The 14,374-nt window shown below is 37.9% G+C and overlaps 1 protein-coding gene across 4 annotated transcripts in view; it reads left to right on the top strand.

Annotated features, from left to right (window-relative positions):
• Positions 1-13,193, top strand: part of TENT4A (terminal nucleotidyltransferase 4A) — a 58,453-nt gene extending 45,260 nt beyond the window's left edge. The window contains exons 11-12 of one of the 4 annotated variants that reach the window (XM_036406528.1): positions 1,353-1,511; positions 10,965-13,193. In XM_036406528.1, coding sequence (XP_036262421.1) covers positions 1,353-1,511; positions 10,965-11,141 — 336 coding nt within the window. In that variant the 3' untranslated portion in view covers positions 11,142-13,193. Of the gene's footprint in view, positions 1-1,352; positions 1,512-10,961 lie in introns of all 4 variants that reach the window. The other 3 variants (XM_036406527.1, XM_036406531.1, XM_036406529.1) reach the window with 3 other exon arrangements.
• Positions 13,194-14,374: the final 1,181 nt, after the last annotated feature.

Genomic DNA, 14,374 nt, shown 5'->3' with positions numbered 1-14,374 from the left:
TTGAGGGCAAGTAGTAGTGCTGCAGATCTATTTAAAGTTTATGTGATTTAAGTGAAGAGTCTTTGCTTCCAAGCAATTAATCTTTAGAGACAGAGCAATAGAACGCTTCAGTAATTACTTGAACAGTAAAGATCTGTGATGACCTGAGCCAATAATGCCTTTTAATGTGGTAACTTCTAAACTACTAATTGGCCAACCCCCATCTCTTGCTATATTTTGAACCTAACAGCTGGCAGTGGAAAAAACGCTAGTGGTTTGGGGTAAAGAATAGGTCTTTCCGTTGTTTTTAAGTTCAGAATGCTTTGGAGTTCAGAATGTGGTAAAAACCGGCAGTGAAAGATAGGGAAAGCTACTTCTGCCATTATGTTATGGCTTAAAAATTAGTTTTAAAAGAGTTTTTGTGTTCAAAGTTGTTTTAAAAGGCTGTAGCTTGCTTTCCACATTTCTCAACTTAGAAAATAATTGATCATTTAAGAACTGGAAATATCCAACAGGTAGTTGGATATTTTCAGACTTCAGAATTTCCTGCAAAGCCCTGGATCTGTGCTTGCCTCCTTGCTGTTAGGTGCTCCAGACACACAGTACTTTAGCATCACCAATATGTTTGCTTAGGATGCATCTGAGATTGCAGGTGACCAGGCTGGAAGGAGGAAGAATAGTAATCAGTGATATCAGTTCCATCTTTTCTGTTATCCTGCATTCATCTTGCTTTCCCTGAAGAACTGTCCCTCAGATTTCAGATGGAAAGTGAGGGGAGCAGAACTCCCCAAGAGCAGTAGCATGTGTGACTGGTGTGTATATACTGGTCCTGAGGGGCAGAGCATCAACTTGTTTCTTGGGAGGTGGAGCCCTAACTTTGCTGTTGCTGGGTGGAGTGGGAGAAGACTGTGACAATTACAGTGAGTAACTTTGCCATATAAATCAGTATACTCCAGAACACTGTTCTGAGGACAGAATCTGTCATGACACCTAAAATTCTTGCTCTTCTATCACCCAGAGTGTTACTGTTCTTGTTCTGTTTTTTCCCAGCTTTAGTTCTTATCTCCTAGTTTGAATTTGCTAGAGACATAACTTTGGCTTTAGATTTGTGCTGACTGGAACTGACCTGTGATTCCCATAGACCTGTTGATATTGTCTTCGTTATGGATGTTCAGTTAAAATTTTGCTAGATGTATAAAATAAACGTAGTGCTGGCTTTTATTTTACTTTTTTTTTTTTACTATTGAACAAAAATCGTTATGTTTACAGTATTCACTTGAGTTGATATTTGGGTGCATTTTCACGTGCATAGCCTGTATATACTGTACTTTCTGTAAAGTTGCTTTTCTTTTCCCCTTTTTCTCTGCCAAAAGGAATCAGATACACCACCTTGCACAGCTCCTAATGTTTACCAGTTCAGTCTTCAAGCACCGACTCAGCTTATGGCCAGTTTAGCACCCGCATTGCCCCTGCCAAGTGGTAAACCCCAATCTGCGCCTCCGAGAGCCCTGATAGTGGCCGCCAGTAATCAGGTATGAGCCAGCAACTCTGTCACACTGCAGCTGCAGCTCATCTGTGCTGTCAGTCTGAGGATAGCCTTCATAGAGCATGTGCTGAGCTTCATGTGGTCATCAAAGTACTTACCTGCTGTGTCACAGCTGTGGGGAGAGCAAAGGGTGGGAAAGGGTTTGGAGAAGAGGCCCCTGTGCAGCACAGACACCAAGGAGTAAGTTAAAGGAGGAATGTCAGGTGTCTGACTCCTTAAGTTGTAGTTGAGAATCCTGGTGCCCAGCTGGTGGGGTATTTGTAGATTTTTAGGCTCTTTAATTTCCACCACCATATAGGTGGTGGAGCTGTAAGAGTTTTTTTTTTTTAATTTTAAGGAATAGTACTGACCTTTCTAGGCTTATTTTGTTATCTTGCTTTTGAATTATTAGATTTGGTTACACTTGTAATATTCTGTAATACATTTTAAGGGTAGAAAACAGAAGATTAATTATGGACATATGCACAAAGTTTTTTACCAAAAAATAAAATATGTGCATAATTGTGGGACCTGAATGTATTTTGGCTAATGTATCCATTCTGGTACAACCTCAGTGCCTCTTCCTGCAGGAAAACACTCCCTCAGTCTTGATAATTACAGCTATTAGTCAAACATACCTCACATGAGGCTTAATGCAAATTGTGGGTTGTAGGTTGCCTGTGGTAACAAAACAGTGAGCTGGTTTCTTTGAAACTTAGTTTTGGTCAGGTTCTCTTCCTACTTCTCCAAGTCCTTCTATCAGAGTTCTTGGGAATCAAGGGCCAGGAGATTTTCAACTTAATGCCTTTTTTTTTTTATTTGATTCAGCATGCACTTCATGGATCTTCACTGGACACTCTCCTATTTGTCCATATCTCTGTTCCTGGGGAGCCCAGACCTAGGCCCAGCACTTCATATGCGACCTCACCTATGCTGAGTAGAGGGGAAATAATCACTTCCCTTGACTTGCCTTTGGTTTTAAGCTTCTAACTGATTACACAGGTTCTTCCCCTCCTTTCTTTCCCTACTGCTCAGTCCCACCTAGGCAATACCAGCTTACCTGCACAGGAAATGTATTAGTGAGAAGCTAATAGAATAATATATTTCTATTATAATGTCTGCAGTTGAGTATTCACTGGCTAGCGAGTACAGTTCAGTCTGAAACTTCAGAAGGTTTTTTGGAGAGTTATTTTAAGTTTTTTGGAGAGTTAAACTTCATCTAAAATGCAAACTTAGTGTAGGTTATTCTTTCCTTAACAGCTCTGCTTTTCTGAAGTACCCTGGAGCTAGCTAGGAGGCATGCAGTTGTTAGTACAAAACAAGTTGGCATTCAGAGTGTTTCCCACAGTTGTGAAGAGAATGTGTTGTGTGAATTTTGGATGTCTGCTAGAATTCGGAATCCTGGAAAACAGCTGCTTTGTAGCACTTTTTCTGGCTTTCTGTTCCTTGGCTGTCCTTTCAAGTGATTGTTAACTGTTCTGTTAGAATTTTATAGTACTTAAATGTTTAAAAGCAGGAATTTTTTTGTGGCTTTGCTTGACAAAGATGTTAATGCCTTTGAGAAGCACATTAAATCAGAAGAATTTCTTGCTACCTGTAGTTTAGAAATGGGATAATAGGCTATTTGCATTGAATTTACCAAAAACTTATATTTTGTGAAGTAGAAGTGGGTTTTTTTGATAAAGTTCATGATTGAATCAGAAGGGGGAAATGAAATCATTTTACCCAGAATACTGTAAGTATCTCCTTTCCACTTCCAACTTTCTGGAGCATGACTGTGCTAGATTAGGCTGGTGGCTTTTCTTTGAGTTGATGAGACTCAGCTAGCTTATAACTCTTAATAGGTGCACTCTACTATCTTAGAGGACTCCTGCCCTGATAGATTTGCACATGATTTCTTAATGCTTTCTTAAAAGCAAATCTTCTTTCCTATTAAAAAATTTTGAAAGGAACTCATTTGTCTGCATGGTGTCTTCAGCTTTTTCCACCTTAGTTCAGCTTGGAAAGCTGTACCTGGGTGTTGAATACAACTCTCAAAAGCAGGAGGTGCCAAGAGCATTTAACTGTATTTTGAACAAATTACTGCCTTCTAGGCAAGTTTGCTGCTGTTAAAGCTTCCTGGTATTTTTATTTTTGAAATATGTTTGGTGTGATTGCCAATTCTGTTTATGTACTGCAAAATTAATTGGAGAATTTCCAGGTCGTTCAGGGACTGATTAAGCTCCTGGCACAGGTCTGTGTGCTTTTCAGGATCATTATCATCCATGATTTTTCCAAGGTAATAATTCTTCTACTCTGCTGACAGCAGTTTGAGATTTTACTTGAAGTTTACGAAGCGGTGCTGCCCATTAGAAATAAGCGGAGAAACAGATGCTGAGACGCATGTCCAGATTAGTAGAGGGGGCAGAAATTGCTTGGTAACTTCCCAAGGAGAGGAAGGGACTACATTCCCTGTTGCTGCTTTGAGATAAGTTTAATTCATGCTGGATTACTGTTCACTAGGTTACCAAAATGAAGAGAGAAGAAGTTTCCTTTTTCTTAGGTCAGAAGAACTCTTTCATTTAACTTTTAAGATGCTTTCTTTTTCCCCCCCAAAGGGTTATGTTTTGATTCCAAAGTATCTAAAACCAGCAAGCACCAGTCCCTCTGCTGCACTGGCTGGCTTTTAGTGTGTCTGAGGAAGTCTCCAGTAAAGATGAGTGGTGTCTGATTGGGAATATGTTTGTTGCTATAGAGACAACTAGGAAGTGAAACCTTAATGTCAGTGCTGAAATACCACAGTCAAAACCTGTAAAGGGACTTGCAGGAGTAGATTTTTTTTTTTTCAGATTCTTTTGAGTTTGGCCAAATAAGGTAGAACATTTAAACTTAGAAACTGCCTTTTTTTTTATTGTATTATAGGCACTTCTGTGGTTAGCATACTTTGTTTCAGAGTTTGCTTTTATCCAGAGCAGTTGTTAATGGTGTTGCTTTGTGTCACTAGTATTGCTGATACTGCTTCTGTCTCTAAGATGAGTGCTGGAAGGTTAGCAGCATTGCAACTAAATTGGTCAGGGACTCGAGTCAAATTTTCTTTTAGATGAGTACAAACAGTAAAGTGTAGCTCAACTTGGATGAAGGATAAGTTTGTGAAGACATTTTAGTTCATGCCAATGCAGAAGTATGCTGAATTGTGTATTGAGATACTTCCTTGTTCTCAGTATGTCAAATTCAATTCAGAAATGACCTGATTTGTTCAATGGCATTTTTAAGCTGTTTAGGTACTGAAGGCTTCTTCATTCAACCAGATGACTTTTTTTTTTTTTTTTTTTTAATTGAGAATGCTCTCATTTAGGGTGGAGTAATTTTTTTAGTGTCCATGTGTTTTCATAGGACGTAGGCTATGGTTGCCTGCTTTGGAAACATCATAGGAAGTAGGCTATGGTTGTCTACTTTGGAAACAGTTTTGATTCTAAATGACAGACTCCTACCTTCTGTGTGTGACAGAACATTGTTTGGTTTTTAACACATGCAGAACTTAGGGGAAGATGATGTTTTATTTCCTTTTCTAAGGAAAGAAGAGAAGGAAAAACTGAATCTGAGTTTCAGAGGTTGTTCAGCTGAAAACACGAAAGACTGTCTGTGTAAATACGGAATTTTTCATCTAGGTTGCCCTGTATTTACACAGACAGTCTTTATGTGGTGTTATCCTTCCATGTATGGAATCTGACTTAGCCTGACCAGACCCTGGCTAACCTCATGTGGCTGCTTACAACAGAATGTTGGATTAAGTGGTCTCCAGAGGGCTCCTTATAAACATCTAGTCTAGATGTTTAAAGGACTGTATGAAATCCTCTGGCCACATTTTTGGTTGCTTCCTGAGTTGCAGGGAAGTCTTACCTAGTAGTTTCTTAGAAACATAAAAAAACCCACCATAAATAAAATACTTATGGAAATGCAGAAGTCATACCTTCCTTTTGTTAACATAGTACTGCTTTATCTTCTAGTGTCATTGTAGTCAGCTTTTTGCTCACAAACTGAGATTGATTTGAATAATCACATATGTATTTCCTCTGCAGACTTTTTCACATGTATTGGTATCACCTTATCATTTGGAAAGGGTTTTTCTTACTGTAGTAATAGTTTTTCTGTTCCAAATCAAAAGTGAGAATTCTCAGTGAGGTAAGATTTCTCTTTAAGGTCTGAAACTGTCAGCTTTGTGCTAAAAAAGCTATTATCTCTTGTTCTCTGTAGTGACAAGTATGCAGATACACTTCATGGCCCATGTCACAACAGCAGCAAAGTTGCAGTATGAGTTCTCTCTTCTGGTAGTGTTGTTTTGACTCTTGCCCCTCAGTTTTGAAACTTGAGTACTGACAAGATCAAAAAGGGTGTTTATTTCGTGTGTCATCCTGCTCTCTTTACCATAACATAGTTCAGTATTTGTGGCGATGCTGACGGTGCTACCTGCTGTCAGTCCTTCATTTTGGGGACTAGGCCCTCTGCTCTCTCAAATACTAATTTATCTTGGAGCTGCTCATACTCATACTGCCTAACATGTTGTGAAAGGTGAAGAGAACCTTAAACTTTGTGCGGTAGCTCTGCCAATAATCTATAATGAAGTGAAATAAGATATAAAATATTGAAATAATTGCTCTCTTGAAGCTTTTATTTTTCCAAGTTCTTTCGTGCTGGAAGGTGAGAAACATATAAAATCTTTCTTGCTTTTGAGCTCTTTTTTCCCATGTTGATTTTCCTTTTCTTTGCTGTTCTTATGATTGGGTCCATAAATTTCCCCTTTTAGTAACAGCAGAAAAGAATTTGGGCTCATTTTATAAAATCTATTCAGGACTCAAGATTTTATCAGTTGTAGCTGAAAGTGACCTGTAGGTCCCAAACAGAGAAGTGTCTTTGTTTGCTGTGCTTTGAGCCTTATTTCCCTAGATAGCCAGTACTGAACAACTTTTGGAATAACTTACTTTGGTTTGTCTCTACTTCAGCTTAGAATTCTAAACCACATACAAATCTTACCAGGTTAAGAGTACCCCCAGGTAGCACATGCAAATATCTTGCAGAATCCTATTAACTAATCTAAAATAATGAGGCTAGGTTGCCTAATAATTGACTTATTGCTTATGTAGTTGTGGCTAAAATGTTGGTTAGGTCATTGTCCATTATTTCTCTGCAAAACACTAGATTATTTCATACTATTTATGAAATAGATTATTTCATAAAGAAGTTAAATTTTTTAGTGTATTTACAGATTATATGATCAGAAGGTCAGTAAGTGAGTGCTACAAGCCTAAAATAGAGAATTTGGAAATAGTTTGCAAACTTTGTGAAATATTTTGAGAATGCATAATATGTTATTTAAGGTTTACATAAAGTGTTAATGGTGCATTAAGGTAGCACTGAATACTTCTCTGGTATTTCACATTAAATGATTTTGAGGTGTGGGAGTTTGATTACAAGTCTGATCTGCTGCAGACTAGATTCAGTCATGGCATTTAATCCTCTTAACAACAAAATATTAAATATATGATCTTTCAAAATGTCTTATGCCTTTTCTAAGCTTTTCCTTTACCTCTGTAAGTACTTACCAATCATTTTGGAGCACTGTAGTGCTGTAATATATTTTTAAGTTGAGCACAGATACTTTATTACCAACATTTTTTCTGTCTTTCTTTTCTCCTTACTTTAGAAATTCTATCAGGCAAAAAAAGAAACCTAACAAAAGACCAAAACAATTCAGAAGCCTGTTTATGTTTAGATTTCAGCTCTGTTATGTTACTTGTGTTATTTCAAATTGTAGGGGATTGATTTTTGGCTAAACATTTTCTTTTTGAATAATGGCAGTCTTTAAATGTCAGCAGTTTTGTACAGTAAATTTGCCAGTATTTAAGAATAGAAATTTGGTTTCCTTAGCAAATAATTAGTTGGAATCTCTATTGCAACCAGATTTGTTTTCTTGAGTTTTTTTTCTGGGGCTTTTAATTTTTTTTAAATTTTCCTCTGTGGTTATTTTTGTTTGGTTTTTTTGGTTGTTGTTTTGTTTCGTTGTTGTTGTGGTTTTTGTTAGATTCTGGGGGGGTTTGTTTCTTTGTTTGTTTTTTTCTTCTAGAAGCTTTTTTAACCTGGTATGTGATGAAGAATTCCACCTTACCCCCACCCCCACCTCTGGCTTAAATGTGAATTCTTTAGTTTACCCTCCAGATGTAGCAGATTATTCAACACAGCTACAAACCAAACCCATACTGTCTGTTCTATTTGTTGAATCAATAGCCTTAAGATGGGAGAGCTTGTTCTATCTAGAGAAATAGATCCAAAGAAGTTGAAATTTCTAAATAGAAGATTTCTGTCATATCACAGAGGAAGGGCTTTCTTTTTGGATTATCTGATCTCTCTAGACATCATCTGCTGCAGATATCATCTCTCAGTGATTGTGTGAGTCCTGAGCATGGGAACATCCAGAAGTTTGTGCACAGGAGAAAGGTGTTTGATGCAGCCTTTTGAGATTTCCAAAAACATGAAGTAAGTTCTTTTATCAAAGGTCTGGAAGGAAGCTAAGTGAATGTTATGTGTCCCATTTTAAACAATTAACTAATTGGAAAATGAGGAACAATTTTTCTAAAAGATAAAGTTTACCAGGAAAGCCTTGCAGAAGTTTGTGCTGCCTAATATCTAAAAGGCAGTGGATGAAGCCTGGTGAAGTTTGCTGATGGTGTGAAGCACCTTAAGGGCTACTTGAGAAAGGATGCAGAAGGACATTTCAAGGTGATGCATCAGGAGGGAGAGAAATAATTTAAACTTTGTAAAGAGTGGTAGGCCCTGAGCAGACAGTTTCTTGTAAAGATGACATCTTGCAGAGCACCAGCAGTGAGTATGATTTTGCCATATCTTTCCTCATCAGAGGGAAGTCAAAACACAAATGGAAGGAGAATAGGGAAAGATATCAATAGTGATCAAACACATGAAATTGCTTCTGTGTGAAGAAAGAATGATTGTTTAACCTCAACAAGATGAGGTATATGATCTAGGTCTGTGTGGTCATCAGCTGTATATGAAAAAGTTAGAGAACAGAATGACAAGAAATTTCTTACTCCAAGAACTGACACATCATCCCATAGTAGGCCAAATTAAATGTGATGCTCATTTAAGCTGTGAAATGCCATAGCACAGGATGCAGGATGCTAAAAGCTGATGGTGTAAAAAAAAAGTGAACAAAATGTAGTTGAGAACTGGTAAAGATAAAGGTATCATCTCTTACTGAAGTGGTCCCTGAGTCAACTTCCTTAAGCACCTCTCTCAGCTGATGAGTCCTAAGACTGATGGATTCAGATCCTGCTCCAGTAGATTGACAGTGTTTATCTTGATGGCCTAAAAACAATGCAGAATGCGTCATCACAAGCTCGAGTTCACATTCTGGCCTAGGTTATTAATCATTCTTTGAAGGTTTGTTTACCTTTTGAGCAAACAAGGGGTATGACATCTTTTAGGATACAGGTGGATGCACTTGTCATGCTTGCTGTGCTGCTTGTCTGATCTTGGGGTCACCTGCCATCCTGCTCCCAGTAGGAGTATATCAGTGAGTATATCTTCCTCAATATCAGTGAGGATTCACCAAGGTTTTTTTGGTGAATCTTTACTGATACGGAGGAAGAAATTCGCAGATTTTTCACATTTTCAGCTGAAAGGAATAGATTGGCTTCCTGGAAGTTTGTATGATCCTTGACTAGTTTTGTTCTGCTTGTTCAGTAGCAATACTAAAGTTTTCCTCTGTCTTTCTTCAGCACATAGTTGAGGGTCACTTTGATGACTGGCTACTCTTAGTACTTTACGATTACAGGGTAATTTTTAGTGTTTTGATGTCATTTCAAATAAATGTTTGTATATAATTGAGTCAGAGCTATACTTACTGAACTAGAAAACTTTGCACAAGGATGTGACATGGTGTGTTTGCTTGAAGGACGACTTGCCCAAAATAGAAAACATTCTAATTTTTTATAGGTTCATGTTGTTTACTTGCTAAAATATCTACTAGAAGCTATTTATGAAACATGTATCAATAAGTTATGTTTGGGAAGTAGTATCTCTTAAATATGGAAAATTCTCTGCTTGAGTTTCGTTTTTCTGTTTGTCCTTGACTTATTTTGCCACTGGTAGTCTGAGAACAACACTTGGTGTTTAGAAGTTGCATGGTGAAGGTTGATCAGGTTGCTGTAGGACACGGTATAAATTAAAAATCATTTTAAGGTTATTTTGCCACCCTGCAGTTAACTGTCGTTGTTCCTCAACTCTGGTCTTCATCAGTTTGTCTTTCTGGATGCTCAGTGTCTCCTGTAGTAACAGTTTGACAGTAAAATGTTGCTTATGGAATTATGCTTTCAATAACTCTTTTTGTTTTGTGCACACAATTGTGGCTTGGTGTTCTTGTTTCTTTTGACTTCACACTCGTTGGGAAATACCGAATATGAAATACCTGCTGCTACTTCAGTGTTCTAAGCAATTGTCCCAAATGTTAGCTCTGTGTTCCTGTGCAACCCCTTAAGATTAGAATTAGCTCTTGTTACAGGCAGTCAGTTGTCTGTTGAGTTATTGCTGTCAGACAATAACAATAAAAACTCAGGAAAGGTTGCTTGCATTGGTGTTACCAGTATTTAGGAAGTCTTTCTGTTTCATCTTCTGAAACTCTTGTACCTAATTTAAGTACGTACACATTAAGCCAACTTCCTTATTGTGTACCATTAAGTGGTAGAGATGCTTGTGGTACCTTATGGTGGGGTAGGTTTACTCAGGCCGCTACTAAACCTTCTGGGCAGTTTTTGTTTCAATTTATTGGAGATCCCCCCAAAAAAGTGTTCTGCTATATTTCTGATCACATAATTGTTTTGCCTTGGTCTGCATATGAGGTACAGTCTAGGAACTGTGTAAGCTGATGATCAGATGAGTAGGATTCACAAGCTCCTCACAAACAATACTTAGTTTAGTTTGCCTGTAACTGACTTGAGGTTATGGGGAAAGTTGACTTGTACTCCCCATGCATCAGCTTGTGTGATCATGCCCTGACATTTCTTCATGATGTTTCTGAAGAAATGAAGTATCTCATCTGGTCATGCTCTTGCTGAGATACTCCAAAATATACCCATCTGTCACAGTAGTATTTAATGTGGAAGTTCTCTTATGGTTTTATAAGGGAGTTGTACAGTGAGTATATTTCATACTGAGATTCCAAGGGTGTTAAGGATGCTTTGAAATCTACACCATTTCATTTGCAGGACATTTTCTTCAGAAAACACTTAGTAAGCTGTTAGTGCCTTGGGACTTGCACAGCTACAAATAAACAAGCATGAAAAGACCCGTTGCTTCAAGCAGTGTTTTGTGGAAGTGACTTATATGTTGAGGAAATACAACTGGTGATATATGTTTTGTTTGCTGTTTTTATGCCTAAATAAATGCTTATCTTATTTTATTTTTTTAGCAGCACAGTGGAATGAAGTTTTCCATGAAAGGAACTCATAGCCAAGGCAACAGCTACAGCCCTGTGAGCAGTGGAGGCATGAGGCAACCGGTTGGTAACCGTGGACACCACCAGTACAATCGTAACATATGGAGAAGGAAAAAACACAGAGACAGCTTGCCTATTAGTCTGAGCAGATAATGGCAGATGCCAAAATGACCTTCCCTGTTCAGACAGACTGAGTGAGTGAGTGCCACTCCACTTGAGGGATGGAGACCAGCGTCCAGCACATCGTTTTGTTGGTGTTGCCAAATATCTGCAGCTGACTTCTTTGCATGTTTCTTTGTGTGGTGGTTCAGTCCATCTTCAAGAAGTAGTTGTGCTTATCTGTGAAGCCTTATTCAATGTGGAAGTTTGTTTTCTGCCTTCCCACAATGGTTCATTCAGTGCCGAAGCAGCTCTGACAATAGAACTGCAAGGACATTTACAAATGCTGTAGCTTTTTTGCTGTGGCTATATCTGTTCCTTTTCTTTTATTTTAGAAGTGAAGGAAACTTCAGCCCCTTGGAATTATTTTTTTTTTTCTTCTTTGCAGCAAATCAAGTTGAGAAATCATAAAAGTGAATTTGCTGCTCTCCTGTTTTTTTTTTTTTTTTCAAAGCTCAATTTTTTTTCTCTGTAAATATTGGAAGTATGATTTGTGCAATAACTTGGAATTTTTAATTTAATTTCATATTATCACATAAGTTATATTTAAGGGGAAGAGGTTTTTTAATTTACAGATCCTTTCCCAGGTTGCATTATCTAAGTTGGGGTCATAGTTTTGGCAGGTTGTCTGAACAGTGTTATAAACATGACATTTGGTAATATTTGAGGCTTCTTGATTCACAATGAAAGTGCGATTTGGCTTACAGTTTTAAGAATTTACTAAGCTCCAAAGCATTTTGACCCTGTGTTTTTTAGCTCATTGTCTGGCCTCTATCAATCGTCTTGCTCTGACCAATGAGTTTTAATTTTCTTTAACTAGACAACAAATCGAACGTTTGTAGTACCAGAAGTAAAACTTTTGAGAGGAATGGGAAAAAGGTTGGTTCGAGTCCTGATATGAAATTAAAAAGCTGTGAACTACATGCTTTGATGCATTTTAGTAATGTAACCTGTTAACGTTTGGGTTGAAAGAACACTATTAAACAGAGGTACCCGGCTTAAGGAATGTGGAGAAAGGAAATATGTTGATTCCATTGAGGAATCTGTATAGTAGTATGCATTAGTTCTGTTAAGAGCAAATATATAAAAAGTACTTCAGCTGCTCTAAGCATTACAAGAAGTATCTTTTAATGTGTTGCAGGAGTGCACAGCCCAGTGTTGTACACAGTATGAGTGGCTGGCACTTAATTTACAGATGCATACAGGTATACTATGCAAGTGTGTATTGCCATGACAAACACTGTCTTTAACTTTTTGAAAAATGTACATCCTGCCTAACCCTGAGTTTTTAAAGCACCACAGTTGTCCTGGGAGTAGGTCACATCTCATGCCCTCTGACTTCCCTTTTTTTAAGTGAGAGTTCTTAAGCTATACAGAAAACTACTGGTGAGTTATATAAGTCCACTAGCAGAGAAAGCTAAAGAATACTGTTAACAGGACATCTATACTGTGTACAGATATAGAAGGTTTTAAAACTGGTATCTGAATATTGAAATGAGGTGTCAAGCATGAAGCTTTTTAATATGCTGTATGCCTTTGAAGCAGAAGTAGTTCACGTTATTACTGAATCTGTCAAACACAACAGGTCCTTGAGGGGAGAGAGGGCAACATTCCAAACTAGAGTAGTGCATATCTGTTTGCAGAAAGTTTGTCTTAATGCTCCAGACTCATCACAATAACAAAGTTCTAAAAATTGTGAGCTGATTCATAAGTAATATCTAAGGGCTGTTACATGAGCCTGTACTGCTTAGTCTTCACACACTAGCAATATTGAGCATAACTACATTAAAGAGCCTTCAGAGGCTTTAATTGGTGTCTTATACTAGTGTCCATTTTAAAGCAAAACTCATTTGAAAAGTGGTATCATGTAACACTTCAGTCATGGTGAACCAAATGAATTGGCCTGGCTATCACTGTGGTTATGTGCTACAGGTTTAAAAAATGTTTAAATTTTTTGTGTGGACAACTATGTGGAAGCTAAAATTGACATATTTTTATGTAAAGTTTTCTATTCTTTGATTTTTAATAAACTTTGGAGACCAGTCACTCTTCTGTACTTTTTTTTATGGGATACTTAATGGATGAAGTGACACTCGACCTTGTCCCATTCTTTGATGTACACTTTGAACATCTGCTTTAAATTGTTCATGCTGAGCACCTTCAGAATGAACTTGGAAGGTGGATGGGTGCCCTCAAGTGATGGTGATGTTTTTATGAAGGGAGTAATGAGCATGCATGTTTCTTTTGTACTTACAGATTTGATCCTTCGATAATGAGAAAGCAGAGGAGCTGGAGGCAGTGCCTGCAGTATTCTCAAGAGGAGATCAACTGACTAGTTCTTTGGGATGCCATAACTTTTAATTAACTTTTTTTTTTCCTAGTAGTTTTTAAATTAGTGTAGTTTTTAAATTCCTTTCAAATTCTTAATCTAGGTTTCAGCCTCCTCAGAGATTGGATGTATATATATATCTGTGAATACTGAGAAAGGGAACTGAAGTGTTTTTAATAGACAGCAATGCAGGGCTAGGGATTGGCAATCAGGGAGGATACTTGGTCAATCTTAATGAGTATCTGCTGGAGAGAAGCAGAGAAGTAGTGGGAAGGGAAAATAATAACTACTCAGTTGTAGCTTGGATAATAACAATTATTTTTTTTTGTCAGTCAGTTAACCAGTGGGACATAGCTGACAGAGGGATATATAATCTCTGCAGACACAAAGATTAAGTGCAGCAACATTGGTTTTGTAACTTCCTAGACTCCACCTTTTTCTTCCTTCTGTCCCAGATGCTGATTTTGCTTTATTCCTCCTATGGATTCTGCTCAACTGTCTATCCTTGTTAGTAGACTGCATTAGGGTTCTCCCTTGAACCCCTGTTCTGTGATTAAAAATGAGAAATCCCCTTGATCCCAGTCACCTAGTACAGTGTTCATAGGCAAAACTAGTCATGGGCTTGAAAAGTGGAAGGAAGAGGCTGCAAATTGAATAGAGGGATGGGACCCACAGAGTCCATCACAGAAAGAGCTCACTTGTGATCTACTCCTATTTACAAGAGATATCAGTGCTGGTGTTGCGTTGGTTTTCCCCTGTAACTCCATCCCTGTGTGCTGAGGCAGGGTAAGAAGACAGAAATGTGACAGCTGGTACCATGCTCCTGGTTCAGCACTGTTTCTTTCCATGAGAGCAGCCTCTTGAGAATGGGCATAGCAATAGTTAGAGTACCGCTAGA

This window comes from Molothrus ater, chromosome 1 (assembly GCF_012460135.2).
Source record: "Molothrus ater isolate BHLD 08-10-18 breed brown headed cowbird chromosome 1, BPBGC_Mater_1.1, whole genome shotgun sequence".
Classification (NCBI taxonomy): Eukaryota; Metazoa; Chordata; class Aves; order Passeriformes; family Icteridae; genus Molothrus; species Molothrus ater.
Note: the sequence above shows the minus strand (reverse complement) of the source record. Positions and strands in the feature narration are given on the sequence as shown.